This window comes from Meriones unguiculatus, chromosome 17 (assembly GCF_030254825.1).
Source record: "Meriones unguiculatus strain TT.TT164.6M chromosome 17, Bangor_MerUng_6.1, whole genome shotgun sequence".
NCBI lineage: Eukaryota > Metazoa > Chordata > Mammalia > Rodentia > Muridae > Meriones > Meriones unguiculatus.
Window position 1 is genome coordinate 20,180,521 of NC_083364.1, and position 27,909 is coordinate 20,208,429.

Below are 27,909 nucleotides of genomic sequence, written 5' to 3' on the forward strand. Positions count from 1 at the left end.
GAGGGCCAGAGTTCAAATCCCCAGCACCCATGTAAAAGGAGGGAGAAGGGCAAGAAGGGGGAGGGAGGGAGGCGAGGGAGAGCAGGGAGGAGGGGGTCTGGCTACCTGGGGGGCACTTGTTAACCACCCAGCACAGGGGCTCCCTGGCCAGCCTCAGAACACCCGTGTGCACACACACGCACACACTCTCACACCTGCACCTGGGCGGCCCACACTTGTACTCAGAGGAAGGTCGGACACAGGTGTTCCCGTGGGAGGGAGATGCGCCGTGGGCAGCGGGCATCACAGAGCAGGGGCCGCCTCTGTGCCCACGGTTCTTAAGGTGCCCGCGCCCTCGGGCTCTGCCCGGGCGGCTGGCCAGCTGCGGGGTCCCCTCTGTTTCCCGGGACAGGGCGGCGGGTGGCCACAGGGTGACGGGAGCAGCGTGTGCTCCCACCCCGGGAGACACGTCCTGGGGCCAGCAGGTGTGGGGTCAGGGACCCGCAGAGCTCTGCCACAGCTGCAGCCCAGGGAGGCTGGGGACCACAGGGTGGATGGCACGGGAGCTGAACCCAACCTGGAAACCCTGAGGCGTGGCCTGCTCCTCCGGGGTTGGCAGCCAAGGTGGGAGCTGGACCAGCCGGGCTGCCGGCCCTCCCAGGGCGGGCAACACGGAGTGTGTCCTCTGAGCCCGCACATACTCACACACACAGTGCAGGAAGATAAAATACGTAAATAAATAAATGGGGATCCATGCAGAACGCCGGTCCTGGCCAGGAGGACCATTCTTAAGGACAGAGAGGGCAGGGTGCTGGGCAGACACGGCCACCACAGCCCAGCACAGCCGGCAGAGCCAGGGCCTCCGCCTCAGCTCGAGCGTGTGAGGAGGCTCCTCCGCCGCACTCATGTGTACATGCTCTCAATCTGTGCTCTGTATTTGTGGGCTATGGCTCGTCTCCGAAGCTTTGATGTCGGCCCTGTGGACAGCGGAGAGGGCAGTCAGGCCATGGAGGCAGGAGAAGACTCCGTCTCACTGGGGTCAACAGGCAGACAGCCCAGGGCTGGACGGGGGCTAAGCTGCTGTTCCTGCGGCCAGTGGGAGGGGCATCTACATAGACTGTCCACACACACTGTCCACACACGCTGTCCACACAGGCTGTCCACACACTGTCCACACACGCTGTCCACACACGCTGTCCACACACACTTTCCACACACTGTCCACACACACTGTCCACACTGTCCACACACACTGTCCACACACTGTCCACATACACTGTCCACACACACTGTCCACACACACTGTCCACATACTGTCCACACACACTGTCCACACACACTGTCCACACACTGTCCACACACACTGTCCACACACACTGTCCACACACACTGTCCACACAGGCTGTCCACACAGGCTGTCCACACACGCTGTCCACACTGTCCACACACACTGTCCACACAGACTGTCCACACACTGTCCACACACGCTGTCCACACAGGCTGTCCATACAGACTGTCCACACACTGTCCACACACTGTCCACACACACTGTCCACACAGGCTGTCCACACACTGTCCACACAGGCTGTCCACACAGACTGGTGGTGGTGAGGAGCCTGGCTGTGATAAAAAGCTCTATTTTCAAGATTTATTTCCTCTTTAACTCTGTGTGTGTGTGTGTGTGTGTGTGTGTGTGTGTGCCTTGTGCAGAGGCCAGGAAAGGGCATCTGATCCCCTGGGGCTGCAGGCTACAGACTGCTGTCAGATCCCCACCTGGCTGTTGCTGAAGGTGGCAGTGCCCCATGCGCTGGCCTGCCCCAAGCCCCAGCCCCCGCCAAGGGTAAGGCCCAGCCAGAGCGAGCTGCCCGGCTCCCAGCGAGCGGCCCTCTGAAGGCCCACGCCCCTCACCCAGCTCTCCGCCGTGGATGGACAACTCCTTCTCCAGGATGGTCCACTTCTGAATCTTCTGCTCCTCGGAGAGGGCCTCTTGGTTCACGAGGTCTATGCCGTACTGGATGGCTGTGTAGATGACGGGGTCTTGGTGCCTCACGACGTCCGCCACGGTCTCTGCGTTGCTGCCCAGTGCCCGGCAGAAGCTGAGGGCCTCGGGGTTGAGCTTGTCCAGCGGCTCCCCGCTCGTCTGGTCTGTCTCACACTGCCGGGACAGCCTGTCACCGAACGCTCTCCGGCCACCCTGCCCCGCCCAGCGGCTCCCCGCCTGGGCGGCGCGGCCAGCAGTACCTTGAGCGTCAGCAGCATGCTCAGGAACTTGGCCTTGTCGCCCACCAGCACGGCGTGGCTGACGATGGGGATCTTCTCCTTCACGAGGCTCTCGATGGGCAGGGGGGCCACGTTCTCTCCGCCGGCCATGACCAGGATTTCTGGAATGACAGCCCAGCTTGGCACGGCCCGCTGACCTGGGCAGCCTCCGCCAGGGCTTTCCCTCTGGCACCCTCGGCCCACCCACCACCCATTTATGTCCGAGGAGTGGAGGTGGGGACGGGCCACCAAGTGGGCAGGATCTGCCCTGTCAGCTTTTGGCCTATGGGTTAGCCTGCAAGGCTTTCTCCTCAGCAGTGATTGATGGGTCGGGGCTGGCCCGTGTCGGGCAGTGCCACTCCTAAGCTGGTGCTCCTGTGTTCTGACAGAAGGCAGGCTGAGCCGGCCAGTAGCCAGCAGCTGCGCCTCCCGGCAGCCTCCGCGTCAGCTCCTGCCTCCGGGCTGCCTGGCCTGTTCTTGGCAAAGGAGTGTGGCCTGACCTGTGAGCAGAATAAACCTCGCCTGCCCAAGACAGCAAAGGGCACGGTGAGGGACGCCATCTCTGCTGGGTTGTCTGTTTTCACACAGACGTTCTGTGCAGCCCAGGCTAGCCCAGAAGAGTCTCAGGCCATGGTGAGCAGAGGCTGGGGTGACTCCCTGACACTCCCTAGCCTCTCCCAGCTCTTCCAGCCTCTCCACAGCTTGGCAAATCTGACAGACGGACTTCAGTCTTATCCAGGACAGAGAGCTACGGCAGCCTGTCCCTGGCACCATGCCCTGATGCCAGGGAGTGCTGCTTTCCCAGTGGACACGGGAACCGGCACCCGAGCTCCCGCATCCCCCATACCCGAGGCCCTCCTGCGCTCTGAAATTTCCCACTACACCGAAACTCCACGTTGGCTCCTCCAGCAACGCCCACACCCTGGGCCCCAGATAAGCCTGACACCTTTGATGCGGCCAGTGATGTAGAGGAACTCGTGGCTGTCCAGGCGGCCCATGTCCCCCGAGTGCAGCCAGCCCTCCTCATCGATGTTCTCCATCGTGGCCTCCTCGCTCGCCAGGTAGCCCATGAAGATGTGGCGGCCCCACATGCACACCTCGCCCACGCCGTCCTTGTTCTGCTGGGACAGCATGGTCTTGCAGCCATTGAGGACCTTGCCGCAGCTGGGGGACACGACGGGAAAGGCTCTGTCGGCGACAGGGCGGTGCCTGCCCCGGGTCCTCTGAGACTCAGCATCCTGTCGGGAGGCCCGGCAAATCCTGCCTCCTCTCATGCGGAGAAGAGAAACCTCCTGAAGACCTAACGGCCCATGAGCCAAACTTCCCGAGAGCACACCGCAGGTGACAGTCATGTGACAGCGGCATGAACCTAACAAGCTGCTATCCAGGCGGGGTTGGGGGTGCACGTCCTTAGCCCCAGCACTCGGGAGGCAGAAACAGGCGGTTCTGTGAGTCCCTTGACCGGCCTGGTCTGCCGAGTGCATTCCAGGACAGCCGGGACTACACAGAACCCCAAAACCAAAAAGACCCCAAACAACACAAGCTGGAATCTCCCCAGAAAAGCAATGCGGGGTGGTGGTGCTTTTAACCTCATGAGAAGATGCATGAAAGGGAAACTGAGGCAGCGCTTTGTGTCCATCAGCCTATACGAATGCACTGTGCACAATCAGCAGCCAGCGCCCACCCTCCTAGCTCTGGCAGGTGGACACAGGAGGCTCACCCTCCATCCAGGCAAGAGTGCAACTAGAGTTCTGGTGAAGCGTCACAGTGCGGACCCTCAGATGGAGAAGGCCATGTGAAGCTGAGGTGGGCCTGAGGGTACAGCATGCAAAGACACCATCAGCTTCCAGCTACTGCCTCTCTTTCCTGTCTCTCCACATTCTTGGCCTTCTCTTTTCTCCTTTATTTTTATCATTGTTATTTTGGCCCCTCAGTTGCATTCTGGAAACTAGCAAACCTCAAGCAAAAGCAGAAAGCCAGACGTGCAATACAGGGGTGGGGCCGGGCCAGAGACTCAGACAGAGCATTCTGGAAGGAGGTGGGTCTGCCCAGTGGAGGCTCCCACAGTGTGTACGTGTTTGGATTGCTGTGGCTCAGCCCTGCAGCAACCTGCTGAGCCGAGCTGTGCAAAAGCCGGAGAGGAGCTACAGGGATACTTGAGAATCCTGAGGTCACAAAACACTTAGGTGACACTGGGAGGAAAACTGTCAGCGAGCCGTCTCCCCCTTGGGACTGGGACACAGACTCATGGAAGGAGGCTTCTTACAACTCAGGAAGCACTGGAAACTCACAAGTCTTGAGACCTTCCTGAAACTTACAAGGCCTCAGAGCCCAGCCCCAGATTCCAGCAGCAATTACAATCCTGCGGGAGACAGTTGGATGGAGCCGTCTATGCAACGCGCAGGAGCTTTGGATGCGGCTTTTGTGAGGTGTGGCTCAGGCTTCAGTGGGTGTGGAGGTGACGTGCTGCCTTTGAGTCATGTCCACTCCTGTCAGTGACCCTGATCCACAGCCTACAAATCACCCCGTAAGTGTGCTAAGCCACAGGTGGGAGGAAGCCCTTCTTTCTTATTTGTGGTAAACGGACATTTGTTCCAGTGTTCCCAGGAAACAGCACACAGCATGATAGATGGTTCTAGAACAAGTGCCCTTCCCCAAAGGTTGTGTGGTAAGACAAAGGGCCTGGGGGAGGGGGGCAGTTAGAGAACAGGGTCCTCAGGAGTGTGTCAGGGGGTGGTCACAGCCCCGCCATGCCCTCAGTCCATGACGCTAGGGCCTTGAGGGCTGCGGGGGCGTACCTCAGGACTCTGTAGGTACTCGGGGTGGAGACGGAGTGCGGCCCAGAGCACTCGCTCAACCCGTACAGTTCGCCGATGGGGATGTCCAGGCTGAGGAAGAACTCCAGGACATCCTGGGGGAGGGGCGCGGCCCCGCTGACGAAGGAGTGGCAGTTCTCCAGGCCCAGGGAGGACCTGACCTTCGCGAACACCAGGGTCTTGGCCATGCGGTAGTTCATGGGCATTTCCCGTTTCCTGGGGAGGGCAGCGGCAGGGAGAGCGGCTTCAGACGGTGGGCAGCGCCCCCTCCGCACCCCTCCCGCTGGCTGCAGGGCGCTGCCTACCCCAGCAGCCGCTTGGTGTTGACTTTCAAGCCGAGGATTTTGGCCCACGCGAACGCCTTCTTCCTCAGGCTGGAGGACTTGGCCACGTTCTGCTTGATGGTGTCCTGCATCTTCTCCCAGATGCAGGGCACCCCCAGGAAAATGGTCGGCTTCACCTCCTGAAGAGTGTACACCAGCGTGCCCTGTGGGGACAGAGCGGGCGAGGCCCTGAGGCCCTTAGCCGTGCCGTCTGCTCCCTTCCCCCAGCGCAGCCTTTGACTCAGGAGTCATCCTGATCTAGAGAGAGAGAGAGGCCTCACGCCTGCATGTCTGCATATGTGTGCACACGTGTGCACGTGTGTGTGCACAAATGGACAAACTGACACACAGGACAGGGGCTCCACATTTTCCTTTTAGGTTCCTCTGGCTCTCAGCACGGCTTCCAGGTCATTTACTGCCCCCGGGAAGGACACTCCTCTACAAGAGCGAACAGTCGAACAGTCGTGCCTGGCTTGCAACCCCACTGCTCAACATGAGACGCTATTCCGCGTGAAGAACTGAAAGCAGAGAGCAGCTGGACGAACACGGGAGACAGCTCGGCCAAGGCAGAGCATGGCGGAAATCAATGAGCTGAACCTCCTCAAGGTCAAACGTCTCCTTCCCCTTCCTGCTTCAAAAGGCCACGAAGGGGGTGGGGGAGACAGCCAGAGACTGTCTGTGATGCAAATTGTGGTATCCGGAAGGATTCATGGCCTGAATACATAAAGAACTCTCAGAAATCAACATGATTAGATACTCAAAGAAAACCTTAAACGCAAAACGCCTGTACTGAAGTGAAATCCAAGTGCTCCTCCATTTCTCTTCAGACAACACAGGCCTCCCGGTGATACCAGCCAAACTGGGCAGAACAAGATGCAGAGGGAGCATGGAGTCAGGGAGTCAGGAAGCATGGAGTCGGGGAGCACGGACTTAGGGAGTCAGGGAGCATTGTGTGAGAGAAGAATAAAGAACAAGAGCGGGCACTGTGGAGCACCCCGGCAATCCCAGCACTCGGGAGGCAGAGGCAGGAGGATCTCTGTGAGTTCGAGGCCAGCCTGGTTTACAAAGTGAGTCCAGCACAGCCAAGGCTACCCAGAGAAACCCTGTCTCCAAAAACAAACAAACAAAAAACTAATTGACTAGGCAAAAAAACAAACACAAACGCAAGCGGTCAGTGAGCCTGTGAGATGTTCAGCATTATCACGATAGTGAAAGATGTCAGCGAGGATGCTGATGTGCCAGTTCACACCAGGAGACACGCGTGACGGTGACACTTTTAAAAGCGGGTGCAAAACTTGTCCTGGGAGGCAGTGGAGACGCAGAGAAGCTGGCAAGTGTACCCCACACTTGATAGGGACATACAGAAACGGGAACCTTTGGAAAGCCCTGGCCATGAAAACAAAGGGAGAGCAGGTCCTCGAGGAACACTGTCTGCATCCCCCACTCCACAAGCTCCACACGGGGGAGCGGCACTCCCGTGCGCAAGGAGGGCAGGGGGCAGGGCCCTGCAGCCACGCTTAGTCCTGAGAGGGCCCCCCCTGACCCTGCGGCCTGGTGGCCACGCCATCCTGCAGGCCCTCCTGCTCGCCCCGCCAGCACTGCCATCGTGGGTGTGTGTGACCACACCTGACTTCTTGCGTGAGGGGATTTGAACTCAGGTCCTTACGTCGTGTAGCCAGCTGTCTCACCACTCAGTCTCTGAAGCGTCGGCGGTAACATTTGTCTGTCTAACCTCCCTGGGGGCCCCGGAAAGGACCACCTCCAACGAGAAAGGGCCCCCGTGGCGACCTACCGAGGCTATAACCTTTTACACCTCAGAGCCATGAGGGTCTGGGTTAGCTCGTGGCCACGTGTGACTCTTCTGTTCCTTCTGTTTTCTTTAGGGCTCTTGTGTGGAGGTCAGAGGACAATGTCAGGCATCAGGTCACAAGGCCGATGACGTGGGCCCTTACCGTCCGAGCCATGCTATTAGGAACTGCTGTCCAGTTGACTTCCAAGTGCATTTCATCTGAGCAGCGTGGCCACTGGGGGTATGGCTATGTGTGTGTCCCTGGGTAGCTCTGTGTGTGTCAGTGTGTCTGTGTCTGCGTGTGACATGTGTATCTGGGACTAGGTGTGGCATGGGAGTCTGTGTCTCTGTGTGGTGCTGCTGTGTCTGTGCTTGTATGTAGCTCTGTGTGTCTGTGTCTGCGGGTGGCATGTATGTCTCTGAGTGTGGCATTCTGTGTCTACATGCATTGCTCTGTGTCTGCGTGTCATGTACTGTGTCCGTGTGAGGTGTTCTGTGTCTATGAGGTGTTCTGTGTCTGTGTGTGGTGTTCTGTGTCCGTGTGTGGTGTTCTGTGTCTGTGTGTGGTGTTCTGTGTCTGTGTGTGGTGTTCTGTGTCTGTGTGAGGTGTTCTGTGTCTGTGTGTGGTGTTCTGTCTCTGTGTGTGGTGTTCTGTGTCTGTGTGTGGTGTTCTGTGTCTATGAGGCGTTCTGTGTCCGTGTGAGGCGTTCTGTGTCCGTGTGAGGCGTTCTGTGTCCGTGTGTGGTGTTCTGTGTCTGTGTGAGGTGTTCTGTGTCTGTGTGAGGTGTTCTGTGTCTATGAGGTGTTCTGTGTCCGTGTGAGGCGTTCTGTGTCCGTGTGAGGCGTTCTGTGTCCGTGTGAGGCGTTCTGTGTCCGTGTGTGGTGTTCTGTGTCCGTGTGAGGTGTTCTGTGTCTGAGGTGTTCTGTGTCTGTGTGTGTTCTGTGTCTGTGTGTGTTCTGTGTCTGTGTGAGGTGTTCTGTGTCCGTGTGTGTTCTGTGTCTGTGTGAGGTGTTCTGTGTCCGTGTGTGTTCTGTGTCTGTGTGAGGTGTTCTGTGTCCGTGTGAGGTGTCCTGTGTCTGAGGTGTTCTGTGTCTGTGTGTGTTCTGTGTCCGTGTGTGTTCTGTGTCTGTGTGAGGTGTTCTGTGTCCGTGTGTGTTCTGCGACTGTATCTTGTCTCTATTGTGTGGCTCTCCATATCTGTGCATCTACACACTTTACCATTTACCAGTGCTCATTGTAAAGTTAATTCTTCTAATACACATTCAAAAAGTACTGATAGATGGAGGGTCTTGAGAAGCTGGGTTTTCTGGGTGATCAGGATCCACACAGGAGGGAGACAGAAAAGCCTGTGTGTGCATGTGTGGCATCTGTGTGTGTCTGTATGTTTGTGTCCATGCCTGTTTGTCACTGTGTGTTTACTTCTGTGTTTATGTTTGGATGTGTTCGTGGTTACTTCACACAAACTAGAGTCACCTGGGAGGACCCCCAGTTTAGAAAGTGCCTCTCCCAGACTGGCCTGTCGCCATGTCTGCGTGTTTTCTTAACAGTGATGGAGGGGCAGGCCAGCCCATGGTGGGCGGTGCCATCCCTGCAGCGGCCTGGGTTCTGTAAGAAGGCAGCTGAGAAAGCCACGGGGAGCCAGCCAGCAAGCAGCACCCTCCAAGGCCTCTGCATCAGCTCCTGCCTCCAGGCCCCTGCCCTGTTTGAGTTCCTGCCCTGACATCCTTCAGTGACAAACTATGATCTGGAAGTGTAAGCTAAATAAACCCTTTCCTCCCCTACTTGCTTTTGATCAAAGTGTTTTATCATAACTGGAAACCTTGAGATAGTGTGTTTAAGCGTGTCTGTGTCTATGTGGTGTTTGTCTTAATGTGTGCACTGTTTGGGGGTGTTTCTGTGTTCATGTACAAATGTGTATCCATGCATGTTTGTGTTCACAGGCATTGTGTTGGGGTAATGCTGACAGATGATGTGTAGGTGGCTTTAGAGACAGCGGAAGAGAAACCTGGAGCTCTTGCTGCTCCAACAGAGGCTCCTAATGGCCTGTGACTCCAGCTGCAGGGGACCAATGCCCTCTAGCTACCAAGGGCACCAAGTATGCAATGGGGTAGATACATATGTGCCGTTAACAGTCACACACATACACACATACACACACACACACACACACACACACACACACACACACACACACACACACGCGCGCGAAGTGAGTAGCCACAGCCAGGAGTATAGTCAGCAGTCCTAGAAAGGGGAAAAGGCAGGGAAACGCGGCTCCCCAAATGCTCCGTAACAGCCCAGCCCTGTGGATACCTCCAGTTTAGCCACTTGAGAGCCCAGTTCGAACCTCTAACCCAGAGCTCAAGAGAACACATGTACACTGTACCAAGTGGCTTGTCTTGTGACTAGTTACAGCAGCTGGGAGTGAGGTGGCCTCCAGGCCTCCCACCTGGTTTTCGGAAGTGTGCATTAAAGTCTGGACATAGGAAACGGAGACTTCTTTCCCATAGCTATTCTGAAAAAATCCACCAACAGTCGTCTCCAGCGACTGAAGGAATGAAAAAGAGAAGGACAGATAGGCAGACAGGCAGACACACACGTGCAGAGGCAGGGGGACAGTAAAGACCCCAGGAAACAGGGATGCAGAGCCGGGCTTGCAGAGAGCAGCAAGCGCAGAGCACCGGCTGCTCAAGCCCCACCCGGTCCCCACAGCCCACAGTGTCTTCTCGCCCATAGAACCGCATTCCCGAGCAGGAGTGCTCGCCCCACACCTGTGCTCAAGCTTCTGGCCGGTGTCTACCTCGCAGGGAGACACAAGCCCCAACCCCCTGTGGGGCTGTGGGGCAGCCTCGGCCCGACCCGTGCCCAGAGCATCCCAGGAGCTGTCTGGGTTGCTCAGCTTCCATCTTTTTTTGGCTCGGTTCTCTGACATACCCTTCTTGTCTCGCTTCCTTCTGATCATTACTTGACCTCGTAAGGTCCAAAGCCCACCTCAGGCTCTGCTTCCAGTTAGCCCAACCTAAGACAACGGGTGACAAGCAGCCCAGCTCACACGGAATGCTGGAAGAAAAACTGACAGGAAGAAATGTCACCACCCTGGAAAGCAAAGGCAACTGCTAACTTTGGGAAAATCAAAGCTGCAACGAACAGGGCTGGGCTGTGTGGTCTGCCTGTCGCGGCGGCTACAGAGGATGGAAGGGGAGAGGTGGAGACTGCCAAGTCCATCCCAGCACTGGGGTGGAGGGCTTTGGAGACCTCTGCCTGCCGTGGCGCACACCCCCGGTAAATAAGTAAATGCAGGAAATACTGAAAAGCAGACGGACTTCGTCCAGCCCGGGGCTTTCCCTGGGCTTGTTCAGGGCACAGTGGAGACAACCGAACTGTAGAGAATGATAACACTAAGAGAGCTGCCCCAGCTCTTCTCAGTGCCGTGGGGTGGAGCAGAAGAGGAAGATGACGAAAACGAAAACAATCCTTAGGCTTTGGGCCTGCCTGGTGGACAGATGACTCCCCCAAAGGCCACTGGGCGCTTGGCAGGGCCTCACCCAGCCTTACCCTGAGTGCGTCCGGCTGAGCAAAGAAAGTGAGCATGCCGGCCTTGATGGCGATCCAGATGTCCAACATCTGGGCCGAAATGTGGCTGAGCGGCAGGTAGCTGACGATGATGTCCTGCTTCCCTGCAACGTGGGTCATTAAGTCGAAGTCTCGCAACACGGCCCCCGCTGTCCATGTGATCTGGAAAAGCAGCGCAGTCCAGCGCTTCTGTGCCTCACCCAAGGACCATCATGCACACGTGTGCGCACATGTGTGTGGTTATGTGTGCTCGTGTGCACACATGGGGAGCAGGCCCGAATGGAGTCTCAGCTGTCTTCCTCAGCTGCTCCCTGCCTTCCGGTTTGGAAGGTTTACTCCCTGGGGCTGGAGACGTCTGAGTGGCCAAAAGCTGCTGCTCCCACAGACGGCCCACAGGGCAGCTCCCAGACACCTGCACTCCAGGTGAGGGCCTCTTCCGGCCTCAGAGCACCCACACACCTTCTCTGTCTGTCCCCCTCTCATATACACACACTCACGCTCTTGAGACATACTTTCCCGAGAGTGGGAACACACTGGAGGCTAGCACACCCCTCCTCTTGAACGTGTTCAGGCTTCGTGGCCAGGCTGGAAAGAAACTGGCGAGCCTCAGACGCCCTCTGCCTTGGCTCCACCTGAAGCTGGGCTGTCAGCTGTCCTCACCACTGAGAAGCAAGTGCCCCTATCCACTGGGCACCTCTCCAGCCCCTCCGACCTGGTGTTTGATGCTGGTCTCTGGCTGGACTGGGGCCACTGAGCCTCCAGGGCGTTCCTGTCTCTGCCTCCCGGCTCCGGCCGGTGTTGGGATTACAGAGCACTCACCAGCGTGCGTGAATTCTCGTGTGGGTGTGGGACTGACCTCAGGTCCTCGTGCTTGCACGGACAGCACCACACTAGGGCATCTCCCAGAGACTCTTGCTCAGCCTTTTGGCATTGGCAACTCACTACTCTCATCATGCCAGCGGATACAGGAGGCTCCCTGGTGGCTGGCCAGTCACATGGGTGGGCAGCAGGGTCAGCGAGAGGCCCTGTCTCCCCAGAAAAGTGGAGGGTGACTGAGGAAGACACCAGCCCACGCATATCAGCAAGACCCCAAACTCGCAGCTCCACCGGGCAGGCATGAGGCTGGGGTGCCTCTCTGTGCTGGTTGGTCTAGAGTGCCTACCTGCAGGAGATGGCCCGGCTGCTAAATCTCTTTCCACACAAGTGTGAAGAGCGGAACTCAGATCTCTAGAGCCTAAACGTGGTGTGTAAGTGTCTTAGGGTTTCTATCGCTGTGATAGTCACCATGGCCAAAGCAAGTCGGGGAGGAAAGGGTTTATTGGGCCCACACTTCCGTACCACTGTTCACTGAAGGACGTCAGGGCAGGAACTCAAGCAGGGCAGGAGCCTGGAGGTGGGGGCTGAGGCCGAGGCCGTGGAGGATTTTGCTTACTGGCTTGACCCCATGGCTGGCTTAGCCTGCTTTCTCATGGAAATAGTGCCACTGGCCCGGGGTGGCACCGCTTACAGTGGGCTGGCCCTCCCCCGTCAGTCGCTGACTAAGAAAATCCTCTACAGGCCTGCCTGCGGCCTGATCTTGTGGAGGCGTTTTCTCCTCTCAGGTTACTCTAGCCTGTGTCAAGGTGACACAAAAGCACCCAGCCCAGTGCGTGTGCAGCCACCGCAGGTGCACTCTCGGAGGGAGGAGACAAAGGACGCCCCCAGAACAAGCTGAGCCTGTGACCCTGGGTCCAAATGGGAAGCCTGAGTTCATATGTAAGATGGAGGGCAATCAAGAAAGACACTGTGGAGAGCTGGCCTCCACAGACCCTGCACACACACACATTCTCACATGCACGGTGTCATCCAGCGGACGGACTGAGGGTTCAGGGTCATCCTCAGCTACACAGCAAGTCTGTGGCCAGCCTGGGCCACATGATACCCTGGCGAACCAACCAGGCCAGTGACATGTCTTTGTGTGAGGTGCTCGCCCTGCGTGAGGGCGTGCGCTCATGTGGTGGTGAGCGCGGTAATCTGAGCCCTGGAGAGGTGGGCAGGGCTGCAGGTAGCCAGCCGCCTGCCCTGATCACCGAGGTCCAGGCCACCGAGAGACCCTGCCTCAAAGGATCCAAGATAGACACCTCTGAGGGACCACAGCTGAGGTTAGTCTCTGGAACACACACACACACACACACACACATACGCACACACACATGCACACGTGAGCTCGCAAACACCCACCAGTAGAAGCTATTCCACTCCAAAGCCCACAGTTCTACCCACTGCCTGGTTTCCCCATGGAGAAAGACCCACACAGACCTTCCACACCGTCCATGTTGCCCATCTGGGGCTCCCAATGAGAGCCTGCTCCGAGGGGCCCGGCTTACATTGTCGTGGCTCAGCATCACCCCTTTGGGGGTCCCTGAGGTCCCCGAGGTGTAGATGATGACGGCACACTGGTTGGCCTTCTGGCTTAAGATGATGCGGTCCAGCTGCACGCTGGGGATGGAGTTCCCCAGTTCTATGAAGTCGTGCCACTGTGGATGGGAAGGGGGTAAAGATCGGGACCCGGCTGGCTCCTGCGCTGCTCCTAGCAAGTGTCTTCCTACACTGAATCCTAAAACTGTAGGCTTGAGCTCCCGTCGTGGTGGCAAGACTTTAAATCCCAGCACACAGGAAACTGAGGCAGGAGGGTGTCAAGTTTTAGGCCAGCCTGGACTACAAATTCGAGACTAGCCTGGGTTACATATCCAGAGCTAGCGCCTCTCAAACCTTATAGGGTCTCCCATTCACTGCACGGCAGACAGATGCCATACTGTGTAAGGGATCATCCCTGTAAGCGTCCCCCCACGGGCTCTGTCACCCACAGGCAACGCGGTATAACTCATGCACTAAATTGTTGTTTCTATGGGGAGAAAGCTGCTGCCACCTAGTGGCTGGAGGCCACAGGCCACTGCTCCAGGACTACTACTTCCAAGAGTCCTCTGCCCCAAACTCAAGGGTGCCAAGCCTGAGGAGTATGGTCAGGACACAGCTAAGGAGGCTTTTGCTTCTTTTCCCTAAAAACCTTCACCCCTGGAGGTTGAACCCAGGGTCACACACTAGGCTAGAAGACAGCAGATAGCCACGCCCCCTGCCCTTCACTGGGGAATTCTAGGCGGGGCTTCAGTGTGACCACGCCCTCAGCCCCCTCACTGGGGCATTCTAAGCAGGGACTACATCCTGACCACGCCTCCAGCCCCTCATGGGGTAGGAAGGGTGGGGATTCTAGGCAGCAGTTCTACTGAGCCACACCCCCAGGCCTCTTTATCCTAAGATCCTACTAGAGGATCTTAGTAGTTGTTCATGCTGGCCTCAAACTCCCAATCCTCCTGTCTCCTCCACCTTTTTAGTAGTTAGGATGACAGTCCCGTGTCCCCAGTCTTGCTTCAAAGATGAATCTTTTTCATTATTTTCAAAGTGATCCAAGACTCGTGACACTGCTGTGTAGTGACATAAGACCTCTAATGACCTCTGATTGTCACCTGGTGCCTGGGAGACCCAGCAGCCAGAGGAAACACTCACAAATCCGAATACACGTAGCCTAAAATAGCCCAAAGTGAAATTATAATAGATTGTGACTGTTTGGTTGACCCTGCTGCTCTCCCCTGCATAAGCTGGGAAACCCCACCTGCCCTCTTTCCCTAACCCGCCACCCCCACCGAAAAACTCGATTCAAAGCAATGGCACCAAAAACTCAAGTTTGCTTTTCTGGCAGCCGATGCAACTCGCCATTCTGATATGCCCTGTCCACCCAAGTGCCTGCCCAGGTGCCCAGCTTCTGACCATACCTGGGCACAGTCTGAGCTCCTGACTGGCGCGTCATCAACCCTCGCCTGAGAACTATAAAACCTCCCTGACTTAGCCTGGCGGGGACTTTCTCAGCCCTGTTCTTTAAGGCTGGTGAACCCGCCCAGGAGTTGCACCAATTAAAGCTGTGTTCATCTGCTTTTAATCCAGTGTTATCTGGCCTATATTTGCATCACCGAGAGAGAAAGCCTATTAACAACTTGGACATAGTAAGATATTAAAATTTAAAAGTTATACATGCAGAAATTGTGTGATTAGATGGTAAGTCACTGAAAAGATTAAGTATTTTCACTTCATATTTATTGTTTGAGACAGGACCTCTCTACGTAGCCCTGGCTGTCCTAGAAACTCTGTATGTCAACCAGATCTGCCTGCGTCTGCCTCCCGGGTGCTGGCACTAAAGGCATGTGCCATCATGCTAGACTTGTTCTGGAACTCTCATGTGTACCAAGTTTGTCTTGAACTCATAGTGATCCTCCTGCCAAAAGCTGGGATTAGCGGTATGGCCACCGCGAATGTCAACGGATATTTTTTTTTAAGATAAATGTTGAAGCCATGTGTGTTGACTGTCTTGATATAGTCTTTCCACGCCGTACACAGCTATTAAAATATTGGGTTGTAGGACTGATGACATAGCTCAGCCAGGCCTGAACGCCTGAGCTTGATCCCCAGCTCCCACACGGTGAAAGAGGTGACCAGTCTGACCTCCCGAAGCCCGCCCACATACACCTCCGCTCCTAACAAGCTACTGCAATAAGATTAGTAAAAACAAAAAGAGAAAAAGGATATTCTAAGCTATAAATATGATACAGACTATAAGCCCCTATCTCGAAAAAGATAAAACATGCAAGTACATATATGCATTTTTTTTCCCTTGGCAGTTGAAAATAAGGTTTTAAATAGCATGTTTTAATCTGCTTAGTTTCGATTTGGGTTTCTTTAATTCATCTACTTTCATTTTCTGACACGCACTAAATGACTATCTGCCTTCACCTACTGGCTCTGGGCTGAGGGGTCCCTTCAAGTACCCGGAAACACCTGCCACCAATCACGCGCCTTTTTCCCGCAGCCCCGCCCACTTTTTATCTGGCCCACCTCCTGCCCTAGCGCCCCACCTTGCCCCTGGGGGTCCCCGCCAACTCTCTACCGCCTACCTGTGTGGCCCCGCCCACCCTCTTCTCACCTGCAGGCCCCGCCCCGGCCCCGCCCCCGCGGCCTCGACCCCGGCCCGCCCCTTCCGCACTCACAGAGTACAGGTTCCTGCCGCTTCTCATCAAGGGCAGCTTGTACTGCACGATGGCTTTCAGGGTCTTCATCCTGTCCGCTGGAATCTGAAAGAGTTTCCTGTGGAGTCAGGGTACAGGAGGCAGCAGGTCTGCACCTCAGCGAGGTGACGGAGCTTGCGCTCTCCTCGAGGCCCCGCCCTCACGGCGCCGGCCCGCGAGCCTGAGCTCGATCCCGGGGAGATCCCATGGTGGAGGAGGAAGGCCGAACACGGAAGCTGCCCTCTGCCCCTACCCCTCCACACACACACACCGTGGCACGCGTGCACCTGCACACATACATGGGCATACGCAAATAATACCTATACAAATAGATGTAATTTTTTAGAAAAGGAAGTAATTTCTAAAAATCAAGGTGGGTAAAACACAAGCTGGACATTCACACAGCTGGCCGTACCTGTCGCCACATCAATTAGGTGTGGCCACACACGCTCCCAGCACTCAGGAGGTGGAGGCAGGAAGATCAGGACATCAGGAGCATACCCTGTTACACAGTCAGAGGCCAGCCTGAGCTACATCTCGAAACAAAAGCAGCCCAAGACTGGAGGATGTACCCGTATGTGGCAACCAGGAGGCAAAGGGAGCTGGGGCACACAGCCATAGAAGAAATTCACTGGGGTCACATGACCAACAACCAGACCATGGGTGCACAGACACATCTTTAGAGATGTCTGCAGGTAATGTCTGACCAAGTCTGACAACATAGACCCAACTGTCCTGGTGGCTCTCGTATTTTATTTTTTAACTTTTGTGTCTGAGCATGCATATGTCTGCCTTGCTCCCACTGTGATCACAGTCCTGTGCCACTGGCCCTGGTGCTTTGTATAGGTGCTGGGGGTTCACACTCAGGCCCTCCTGACCCGCCTCCCAGCCCCTGACACCAAGCTTGAGTTGAACCACATGGCTTCTCCTTCCAAGGATCCTCCCCTCCAGATCATCCTGCCAAACCCAGGCAACTGCTGGGCATCTGTGCACACGTGAGGGATGGAAGGCGCTTCTGCAACATCCATTAAAAATGAAAGTAAATGCTGCAAGAACAGGAAGAGAAGCCAGATCTTGCAGAGGGATTTTAATCCAGCAAGAGCTACTCTGGCTGGAACACAGACACACCCTTAGTTCACCTCTAATCCAGAACGGTGAAGGTAAAGTTGGGTTGCAGAAGAAAGCATCCAGGTTGGAGTTCGTTCCATGAGTTCAGGGCAGGTCAGCAGAGGCAGTTGAAGCCAGAGAATGAGACAGAGATTAGAACAGATTGCTAGAATTTAGTTTGAGGTCAAGTAGAGCAATTCAGGCAGACGAGAGAGAAACCAGAATGAATCAATCAGCTTGGAGAGGGGTTTGAGCCAGAACAGCTGAACTGAACCAGCCAGCCAGAGTTCAGAAAGAGTGAGCGTACTCAGCAGTAAGCCTCATAGGCTGAAAACATTGTAGGCCTACGTTAGATGGTAGGGAGGCTAGAAGCTTCCAGGACTAGGCCTAGGTTAGCAGACAGAAGCAGTGAGCCTCGAGACGACAATTACATCAGACGAACAAAAATCGCGTTTACACATTTCACCGCGCACAAAATCCAAACCAAACCAACCAAACAACCAAACAACAACAACAACAAAAATAAAAACCCCAAAAAACCCCTGGGAAAATTTCACTGCAAAGCGGAGTTGTCACCTGCAAGTGGGTGGGTGTGCCATGTAAGGTCAGAACACAGCAGAGCGGGCACCATGGCTGAAGAGGGCCACGAGGGCCCACATGCCCAGGAGGCTACTCTGGAACTTTCTCCGTAGCCCAGGCTGGCCTCAAATTTGTATCAAATCCTCCTGGTTCAGTCTGCCAAGTGTTGAAACCTTAACACGTACGTTTGCACATGAGTGTGACTGCCAGCCGAGGCCAAAGGTCAGCCCCACGTGCGGCTCCTTGGCCACCCTCCGCGCCGTTATGACACTGGCTCTCCACTGGCAAGCCACTGGCAGGGAGGCAGGGCTGGCTGGCCCAGTGGGCCCTGGACACCCACACCGCCTCCACCTCCCTGGTGTGGGGTCACGGGTGCTCCGCCATGTTGGCCTCCTGTGAACGCAGTTCTTAAGTGTAGGCTGGCAAGTGAGTCCAGCTGACAGGCCTGGGAGTCAGACTTCCTTGACTTATGCTCCCCTCGAATGGAGCGTCTGTGGAACCCCCCAGACGGCCCACCAGGCACCCACCGAGTCCCACTCACCGACAGGATTTTCTGCAATTGTTGGTCATTCTCCACCATCAATACATTCACTTTGGCATGGTTGATAACGTACTGGCAGGCCTCAGCCGAGTTGGTGGCATAAATACCCACACACAGGCCCCTGGGGACACACGACACACTCAGTAGCACACACCCTGATTACTTTTGGAAGATTGATTCTTTTTAAAAAGATTTTTAAAAACAGTTTAGGCTTGTGGGTGTTTTGTCTGCATGTCTGTCTGTGCAGCACCCGTGTGAGGTGCCTGGACCCTCGAGCTGGAGTTATAGTGGCTGTGGGGGTGCTGGGAATTGAACCCAGGTCCTCTGCGGGAGGAGCCAGTGGTCTGCCCACAGTCTTTGCTACAATAACTCTATCTGTGTGGAGGCGGAGGCTCATCCCACAGAGAGGACCTGCAGATCAGAGGAGGAGCCAGCAGTCTGTCTTGCCACCCTGAGCACCAGGGCACGGCGGCAAGCTCAGCAAGTGTGTGACAAGGTCTCTGTCTGCTGAGCCACCGTCCTCCAGCCACTGCTAGCGTTCCACGCAGGTTCTCAAACCTGAGTTCAGGTCCTCAGGCTGGCCCTGTGCTGGCACTGTAAGGCCTTCAGCAAGAAAACCAGCCCCTGCCGGGCTTCAAGGGGTCCCCAGCTGTGTGAGGGGTCTCCAGCTGTGATAGGTTCCCTGCCAGGCTGTCAGGGGTTCCCAGCTGTGAGGGGTCCCCAGCCGTGAGGCAGTTCCCAGCTGTGTGAGCCAGTTCCCAGCTGTGTGAGGGATCCCCAGCAGTGTGAGGGGCCCCCAGCTGTATGAGGGGTCCCCAGCTGTGTGAGGTGGTTCCCAGCTGTGCAAGGGGCTCCCAGCTGTATGAGGGGTCCCCAGCAGTGTGAGGAGCCCCCAGCTGTGTGAGGGTCCCCAGCAGTGTGAGGGGCCCCCAGCAGTGTGAGGCGGATCCCAGCTCTATGAGGGGCCCCCAGCTGTGTGAGGCGGTTCCCAGCTGTATGAGGGGTCCCCAGCTGTGTGAGGTGGTTCCTAGCTGTGCAAGGGGCTCCCAGCTGTGTGAGGGGCCCCCAGCTGTGTGAGGGATCCCCAGCAGTGTGAGGGGCCCCCAGCTGTGAGGCAGTTCCCAGCTGTGCAAAGGGCTCCCAGCTGTGTGAGGCAGTTCCCAGCTGTGTGAGGGGCCTCCAGTGGTGTGAGGTGGTTCCCAGCTGTGTGCGGCGGTTCCCAGCTGTGTGAGAGGTCCCCAGCTGTGTGAGAGGCCCCCAGCTGTGTGAGGGGTCCCCACATGTGAGGCAGTTCCCAGCTGTGTGAGGCAGTTCTAGCTGTGTAAGGGGTCCCCAGCTGTGTGAGGCAGTTCCAGCTGTGTGAGGCAGATCCATCTGTGTGGGGGTCCCCAGCTGTGCGAGGGTCCCCAGCTGTGTGAGGGTCCCCAACTGTGTAAGGGGTCCCCAGCTGTTTGGGGGTCCCAGCTGTGTAAGGGTCCCCAGCTGTGTAAGGGGTTCCCAGCTGTGTGAGGCAGATCCCAGCTGTGTGGGGGTCCCCAGCTGTGGGGACTAGGCCCAGGTTGGGGACCGCTCAGCAGTTAGAACACTGGTCATTCATGCAGGGGACCACAATTCAGTTCCTAGCACCCACATGGCTCATAACTCCAGCTCCAGGGGAGCTGATCCCTCACCCCGTTCTGGCCTCTGTGGATATGTGCATTCACAGGTATACACACGTGCACACATGCACACCCATATATGCACTCACATGTGTGCACAAATCTATAATTTTTGTTTTTAGAGACAGGGTTTCCCTGTGTAGCCTTGTCTGTCCTGGACTTGCTTTGTAGACCACAATGGCCTCGAACTCATGAAGATCTGCCTGCCTCTGCCTCCCTGAGTGCTGGGATCACAGGTGTGCGACACCACCGCCCAGCTCAAAACCATACATGTTAAGAAATTATTTTTGACAGAAAGCTAAGGCCAAGGCCACGGGTAGGAAGGGTTTAACTCTGGCCTTCGGCCCACGAGTGAGGTTTTGTGCTGCGCAGCTGACTGGCAGCAGTGGTCCGTCAGCACAATGAGCCAGAGGGTGAGACATACCCAGCCAAGATGGTGCCCAAGGCGGCAACGACCCACTCGACGCAGTTTGTGCCCAGGATGCCCACACCGTGGAAGCGCTGCAGGCCCAGCTGGAGGGAACAAAACCAGAAGGAAGATGCTGTCAGCTGCTGTGTGTCCACGTCTGCTCAAGATGCGATCCTTAGGGGGCGAGAAACACACAGAGACAGACAGAAAACGGCAAAGCGGCTGCACTGACTGGGGAGCCCCTGTCCAGCCTGAAGTCGGGGTGCAATGAGCTCACCTCCTGCTCTTCACTTCCCACCTACTTTGCTTTCATTTCGGGGAGTTCCCGTGGCATGGAGGTCACTGTTTCAGTTTATTATTTTTTCAGGTCAGGGGCAGGAAGCCTGTCCGCCTGACTGTACGGCCATGCCTACTCTCCGCCTCCGGGACCTCCCATCTTCCCCACATGAATCCCGGTCAGGACTAACTCCATCTCTCCACAGGCCTGGAGACTCAATCTCCCTCCCAGGGTCAGGCGCCCAGGAGCCCCTTGGGGATAAGATCCTGCGGTGTGTGTCCTCTGTGAGGTTCAGGTCACGGAGTGTCCTGTCCCCCGGGGTCCCTCCACCACAGCACCTTCTATCAGATTTCCCTATTTTCAAGGCTGCAGTGTCCCAGTGCACAGACATCCCCCTCTGCCTGCACAGCGCTGGAGGCGGCCTGCTGCTGAGGCTCAAGTTCGCCTCGTCCACACAGCCATCCTGCAGACGCCCTCTTTCCCAGCAGGGCCTCCTGCTCCCCGCCTGACTTCATCCTTAGACACAGAAGCTCCTAGCCTCACTTGATAGGTGGCCTCTGGCACAGCCCCCTGTGAGCTCTCCCCTCCCTGCACCGAGTAGAGTAATTAGGTGCTGCGTTTCCGTTCATCTAACACGAGCATGCTGCTTTATGCAAATCAGCATCCTGCTTTATGCAAATTAGGCATCCTGGACACGCCTAGTTCACATAATCATGTACACCTGTTCACCCCAACGGGACTATGACCTTTGTTCTCTGGAACTGAAGTTGAATTAGCTCCCTGCTGACTCTGGCTGTGTGATCCCGGCTGCTCCAGGCTTGCTTCTTGTGGGGAGACAGCCCCCGGGCTGTGGGAGAAGCAGCGGCCCTGGGCACTGGGAGTTATGGTCCTGAACGGTGCTTCGGTGGATTCAGATGGACGGTTTTCCCTTTACGGCCTTGATCTGGATTCCTCTCAGCATAAGGTTCGAGGAGACAGTTCTGGGCGGCCTGCTGACCCTACGTCTGATTCCTAGGAGATGTGTGCGGATGCTGTGCACGTGTGCGCGCCGAGGGCGTCCCCGCCCGCGTGCCATCCATGGGGTGTGGGGTACCGGAGGGCTGGCGGGACCCTTGTGTCTTCCTCTGCTGCTCCCTGGGTCTCTGTGTTGAGACGGGTCTCCCGCTGGACCAGACGCTCAGCGGCGAGCGTTCTCAATGAGCCTCTGTTCACCCACTGACTCTAGGATTGTAGGGACACTCAGCCACCCCTGGCTCTGACACCGGTTCTGGGACTCAGTGGAGTCTTGTGCTGGAAGGTCCTATCCAGGGCCATCACACAGCCCCAGCCTACACCTCCCCTATCTTCTCGGGCAGGGTCTTCATGCTTCTTCCCTAGAGGCCAGGCTGCTGGCCGGAGAGCCCAGACCCATCACCCTTCCTCACTGTCTCAGTTTTAACCACAATGTGTGGGCATGTCCCTACGGCTGCCCAAGAAGCCAGAGCTATAGGTGGCTGCGAGCCACTGAACCTCGCTGCTAAGAAGCAAGCTGATGCTCTGGAAGAGCAGGAAGAATGGGTCAGGATGTAAAGCTCTCAGCTAGTACTGCATCCAGCACCTGTCTGCCTCCTGATGTGACAGTAACGGACCAACCCTCTGAAACCATAAGCCAGCCCCAATGAAATGCCTTCCTTTATAAGAGTGGCCCTGGTCATGGCGTCTCTTCATGGGAACAAAACAGTGACTAAGACAGAAGTTGGTACCAGGAGTGGGGTGTTGCTGCTTGCTGAGATCCTGAATCCCCAAAGTGGCTGAGCACTGTAAACGGAGCTTAATGGGCCATCCTAGCAGAGTCTTGGAGGACAGTGGTTCTGGGAGACTGCAGACTATGGAGCTCCAGCTCCAGAGAGACCTTTCTCCTGATATTTTGGTAAAGAATGTGGCTGATTTTTGCCCCTGTCTAAGAAGCTGCCCAAGGCTAACTGGAGTTTTGGATTAGTGGATTGGCAGAGGAGACAGAGGCGGCCTGACACTGTCATGTGGTTCCTAGCGGTCACTTTTATGCACGTCTATAATCAAAAGGAACAAGCAGAGCCGAGAAATACAACATGTACACGAGGAGAAAAGGAGCCCCGGGAAATGTAATGTTCGACCGACCGAGTGCTGTGCTCAAGGACATGAGAAGCTTAAAGAAGATCCTGATACTGACTGGAATAAAGGGAGTGGTGCCCTCAGGGCACGACCCCTCCCCGTCAGTCCTGGGACCCTTGACGGGAAAATGCCTAAAGAATTAAAGGAAAACACTGACAAGTCAAAATTCTCACAAATACAGGTCTTGGAAGCGGCCAGGCTCTGTTCTGGCAGCAGGGCTTGGCAGCGTCAGCCTTGCTGTCCTGGTTTTAGAGTCATGAAGGTCACTCGAGGAAAGTGGCCGTGGACTCTCTGTCTGTGGCAAAGGAAGGCCGCTGGGGCCAGGCAAGAAGTGTGGGATCCCCAGCTTGGGGGCTGAGCCGTCCTTGCCTGAGGCTGTGAATGTGAAGCCTGGGTTGTGTTGTCATGTTAGAATGGGGGGTTGGGAGGGAGCTGACAAGGAGCATGGAACCAGGCTGAGGGTGAGTGTGTGTCACCTTAGGCCTAGCTGGGAAGAGGGCAGAGCCATGTAAGCCGTCTGGCGTCAGGCAGGCAGAGTTAGAGGCCATGGAGCTATCCCTTCTGGGTTTTGGTCTTTTTTGGGGGGGGTTCAGCCTTTCCTCACTATGCCCTCTTTCCTCCTTTTTGGAATGGTAGTGTATGTTCCGTGTCACTGTAGGAAGATGTGATCCTGCATTTGACACAGTTAAGCGATTGTCTTGAGTCTTACAAGAGACTCTGAAGCGGTGTTGTGGATTTCTGGGGTTGGACTGAATGTTTGTGTATGTATGATGTGGTCAGAGGCCTAAGGAGCCCAGGGGGCCAACGTGATGCCGAATGAGGATGCCCCATTGGCTCACGTTTGCATGGGGCCCCAGCTGGTGGGAATGTTTAGGAGGGACTAGGAGGTGTGGCCTCGGAGGAGGTGTGTCAGTGGGGTGGGGTCTGAGGGTTCAAAAGCCCACCCAGGCCTAGTCTCCCTTTCTGTTTCCAACTTGCCCAGAAGGTGTAAGCTCTCAGCTCCTTCTCCATCACTTTATGTGCAGCCATGCTCCCCACCGTGACGCTAACGAACTAAACCTCTAATCTACCCCAGTGAAATGTTGCTCTGGTCATGGTGTCACCTCACGGCAACAGAAAAGTGACTGAAGCCTTACGTAGCCTGGGGTGAACTCTGGCACACTCTGTGGCCAAGGATGGCCTCGAACTCCCTTTATCTCCTGAGTAGAGATGGCAGGTGTGCATCCCACACTTGGTGCTCTGAGGTGCTGGGAATGGAACCCAGGACTTTGTGCGTGCCAGAGGCCACTCTGGCCACTTCAGCCCAGCTCAACTTTTTACCTTTCGTTCATTTTCTGAGATAGGGTCTCACCCTGTTCCCCAGGGTGGAACTTGGGGCCCTCCTGCCTTGGCTCCCCGTAGGCTGGGACCCCGAGTCGCCCACAGCCAGCTCTGGGGACCACCGTCTCTGGACGGCTCAGGGGGGAGCTGCCTACCTTGATCAGAGATCTGGCTGCCTTGCAACACACTTCGTAGTACTGGCTGAAGGTCACCGTGTCCCACTTCTTGCCGTTCTTCGAGGCTAGGGCTGGGTAAGCACCGAACCGTTCAACAGACTCCTGGAACAGCTCGGGGATGGTCATCGGGGCCTCGTGGCCCGGCCCGTGTCTGGACAGCCTCAGGCGCACCTCTCCGTCACTGCGAGTACTCCACAGCCTGGGAACTGCGGGAAGAGTCACAGGGCTGGTGACTGCCGTGGAGCTGCGGCAGTCACCCTTTGTACACATGGGCTAGTGCTGCACAGCCAAGCCACGGCCTCGGTGTCAGGGCGGGCTCAAACGGTTTTACAATTGTTTGCTGATGTGCAGGACTGATTTGCCTGAATGAGTGTTCACTGAGCACCTGCAGTTCCCAGTGCAGCCAGAAGAGGGAGGAGCAAGCGTCCGTAACCACTGAGCAACCTCTCCAGTCCCCACAGAGATTTCTGTCCAAATGCAGGGAGGGGCTGGAGTGCTCAGTGGGTAGAGGTGCTGCTGACCTTAGTTCAGGCCTCAAGCCCTGGAAGTCATGCGGGGAGAGGAGAAACAAGCTCCTGCGAGTTGGCCTCCGACCTCCACATATGCCTTGTGGTAGTCCCAGCCTCAAAAAGAGACAAATGTAAATTTTTTATTTTTAGTTTTTAGAGAGGAGCCATTTAGGGAGCACCTATTTGTCAGCTCAGTGCTCAGGAATTCCAAAGTTCACGCACGACTGGGGCTAGGAGCAGGCTTGGTTCGTGAGTGCTTGCACTGAAAGCATGAGGACTTGAGTTCAGGTTAAAAAAAAAATCTAGAAGTATGGGGGTCCTGTACCCACTGCCTCAAATAAATACACAGACAGATGGAAGAGTGGCCAAGCGAGGCAGCCAGCAGGGCTTCCTGGCCTCCATACACACGTATGAGGGTACAGACAGAGACAGACACACATACAGTGGAGTTTGAGGTCATCCTTTGCTACATAGTGAGTTCAAACCCACCTGGGCTAAACGCGACATCTCACGAAGGGAGAAGAACGGACAGAAACCGACAAGAGCTGTGTCAGCCAACAGGATCCTGGGACACGGGTGCGGTGTGGTTTAAATACGTCCAGTTCCGTCTAGGCCACGGTTCTCAGCCTTCCTAACGCTGGGACCCTTTAACACAGGTAGCCCCCACACCGTGGCAACCCCAAACATAACACTGATGTTGTCGCTCCTCCACAGCTTTAATGTTGTTGCTGTCATGAACTGTAATGTCAAAACCCGGCATGCAGGCTATCTGACATGCCACCCCAAAGGGGTCCCAACCCAAAGGCTGAGAACCATTTAGAGAACCACTCTAAACCATTTTGAGAATTTAACTGGTTGTGGTGCTGGGGGAGGGGAGGCTTCGGGGGTGATGTTTTTAATTACGGAGGAGCCACGGCAGGGCTGCTTCTCACACAAGGGGCTGGCAAAGCTCCCCTCCATGCGCGAGGCCCTCTTTCCCTGCTGCTCCCTCGAGAAGCAGGGAGCAAGCTGGGTGGGCGGCCAGCAGGGTGTTTCCGTCTCAAAGCCCAGCCTGTGACACCCTTCCGGCAGCACCTCCTTTTGTTCCCCAGGTGCCCGTAGGCCCCAGACTGTGAGCCACCATGTGTGGACACCCTTGTTCTCACAGCTGAGCCTGGTTGTGTTTCCCCTCACTGAAATTCAACCTCTGAGGCCGGAGAGTCACAGCAACAGAAGATTACCTCACAGCCTTGGGACCTAGGAACTTGGAACTGAGCCTGTCTCCAGGGAGGACCTCGGACTAAACTGAAACCTATGGTCTCACCTACTAAGCACCCACACACATAAGATGACATCTTTTTAAGTAAACGGACTATTTCTTCGTGGCAGGATGTTTTAAGCATAATGGCGCCTCTGTCTGTGGCTACAGTGACCTCTCTTGTGCAGGTCTACAGTGAAAAAGAGCCACGGGGGCAGCAAGAATTTCAAACTGTGCAGTTTGAAGAGAAGAAGGGTGCCAGGAAAGTCAGTGTTGCAGAGAAGGAGGGTGCGGGAGGAAAGGCTGCAGCTGTTAAGATTAGCGGTGGCACCAGGGACACTGGCTCTGGGCTGGGATGCAGGGGAGGGCCCTCAGGGCCCCACCCCACCCAGCTGAGCTTCGCCTCCTGAGTGAGCCCTGGGCAGTTCTGCTCCGGGGTGGAAAAGCAGTCACTGGATCCAGTGGGCAAGTCCTTCCCAAGCTGGCTGCACCATTTACATACCGCCGGCTTTAGACGCACAAAGGGCGCAAGGGAAGAGGAATCGTGGACTCTTTTGTGGCTCCAGAGAGATGCTGAGGCCAGGCACTCTATGATGGGGCAACTCTGTGTGCTGGCTAGGCTGTCAACTTGACACAAGTGAGAGTCGTCGGAGAGGAGGGAGCCTCGGTTGGGAAAAAGGCCCCATGGGATCTAACTGTAGACAAGCCTCTAACACATCTTCTCAACCAGTGAGAGGAAATATTTGGAGGAGGGTCCAGCCATTGTGGGTGGGTCCATCCCTGGGCTGCTGCTCCTGGGTTCAATAAAAAGCAGGCTGAGCCAGCCAGTAAGCAGCATCCTCCATGGCCTCTGCATCAGCCCCCGCCTCCAGCTTCCTGCCCTGTGAGTTCCTGTACTGATTTCCTGGGAGGTTTGAATGAGAATTGCCCCTACTGTCTCACATATGTGAATACTTGGTCCCTAGTTGTGGTGCTGTTGTGGGTGGCTAGGTACAGCCTTGCTGCAGGAAGCGTGTCACGGGGCAGGCTTTGGATTAGGAAGCCCACGTGGCGTCTCCTCGGTTCTGCTCCCGCCCGTGGTCAGGCGTGAGCTTCCGGCTCCTGCCCCTGTGCTTTGCTGTCACATCTCTCACCATCATGGACTCTCAACCCTCAGAACCACAAGCCAAATAGATCCTTAAGCTGTTTGTGGTCACGGTATCTTATCACTCCACAGAAAGTAACCAACACGCCAAGGATCAGAGGTAGCCAGAAAGCAGACCCCAGCCACAGACAGAGCGCAGCAGCAGGGTTGAGAGGAGGGGCCTACAGATGGGGTGTACGTGTGTACACATGTATGCTGGGCAGACATTTCCTCCAAGATTAACGCACCGCATCACGCAGAGAATACTCAAGAGCTTAGAAAGCAAATTCAGAACCTTCAGGAAGTCCCTGAAACTGACCAGATTCACGAGCCCCTCCTCTGTGTGCTGGTTGGGTTTTTTTTTTGTTTTGTTTTGTTTTTGTCAGGTTGATACACACCTAGACGTATATGGGAAGAGAACCCCTGACTGAGAAAACGCCTCCATCAGATTGCATGCAGGCAAGCCTGTGGTGCACTTTCCAGACTGATGATGGATGGGAGAGGCCAGCCCACTGTGGGTGGTGCTGGTCCTACGTGGTCTAAGAAAGCAGGCTGAGCAGGCCCTGGGGAGCAAGGAGGTAAGCAGCACCCCTCCATGGCCATGGCTTGAGTTCCTGGCCTCATTTCCCTGGATGGTAAGATTAAAGAAACTCTTTCCTCCCCAAGTAACCTCATGAAACCCTGCCAGGGACACACCCGGGTATACATAAGCTGTGAGGCCTGCTGAGACACTCTCAGAGAAGCCAAGAGGCAAAGGACGCTCCCCAGCCCACCACCTTGCCTGTAGGCCGTGCACTGGGCTCCGGGTTCCCAGCGTCCTGAGCTGTCACTCATGCCCCCGAGATGCAGCTGGCTCCGAGCCGGTTCTGCTCCTGTAACTGACCTCTCACCCATATGCCTGTCGGTGACCCCAATAAAACTCATTGGTTCACCACGCTAGACTCTGGTCTGCTGTGGATTCCCTACCTGGGTACAGCGTGGGCATCTTTCCAGGAAAAGTCTTTTTGTCA

The 27,909-nt window shown here is 56.0% G+C and overlaps 1 protein-coding gene across 1 annotated transcript; it reads right to left on the reverse strand.

The window, feature by feature from the left end:
* Positions 1-635: 635 nt before the first annotated feature.
* Positions 636-27,884, reverse strand: Acsbg2 (acyl-CoA synthetase bubblegum family member 2). Its single transcript, XM_021632895.2, has 13 exons — positions 27,866-27,884; positions 24,010-24,236; positions 20,143-20,231; positions 18,061-18,181; positions 15,816-15,899; positions 13,107-13,256; positions 10,723-10,902; positions 5,360-5,541; positions 5,037-5,270; positions 3,185-3,402; positions 2,221-2,360; positions 1,888-2,134; positions 636-956 (listed from the first exon to the last, which is right to left on the reverse strand). Exons 1-13 carry the CDS (start codon positions 27,882-27,884, stop codon positions 883-885), a joined length of 1,965 nt encoding a protein of 654 aa, XP_021488570.2. The 3' UTR covers positions 636-882.
* Between the last annotated feature and the right edge of the window lie 25 nt (positions 27,885-27,909).

Coding starts and splice junctions, on each gene's coding strand:
- Acsbg2 (XM_021632895.2), bottom strand. Junction 20,232..24,009: donor CAGCCAGATCTCTGATCAAG/GTAGGCAGCTCC, acceptor TGTTCCCTCCAG/CTGGGCCTGCAGCGCTTCCA. Junction 5,542..10,722: donor CTCAGCCGGACGCACTCAGG/GTAAGGCTGGGT, acceptor CTGTCCCCACAG/GGCACGCTGGTGTACACTCT.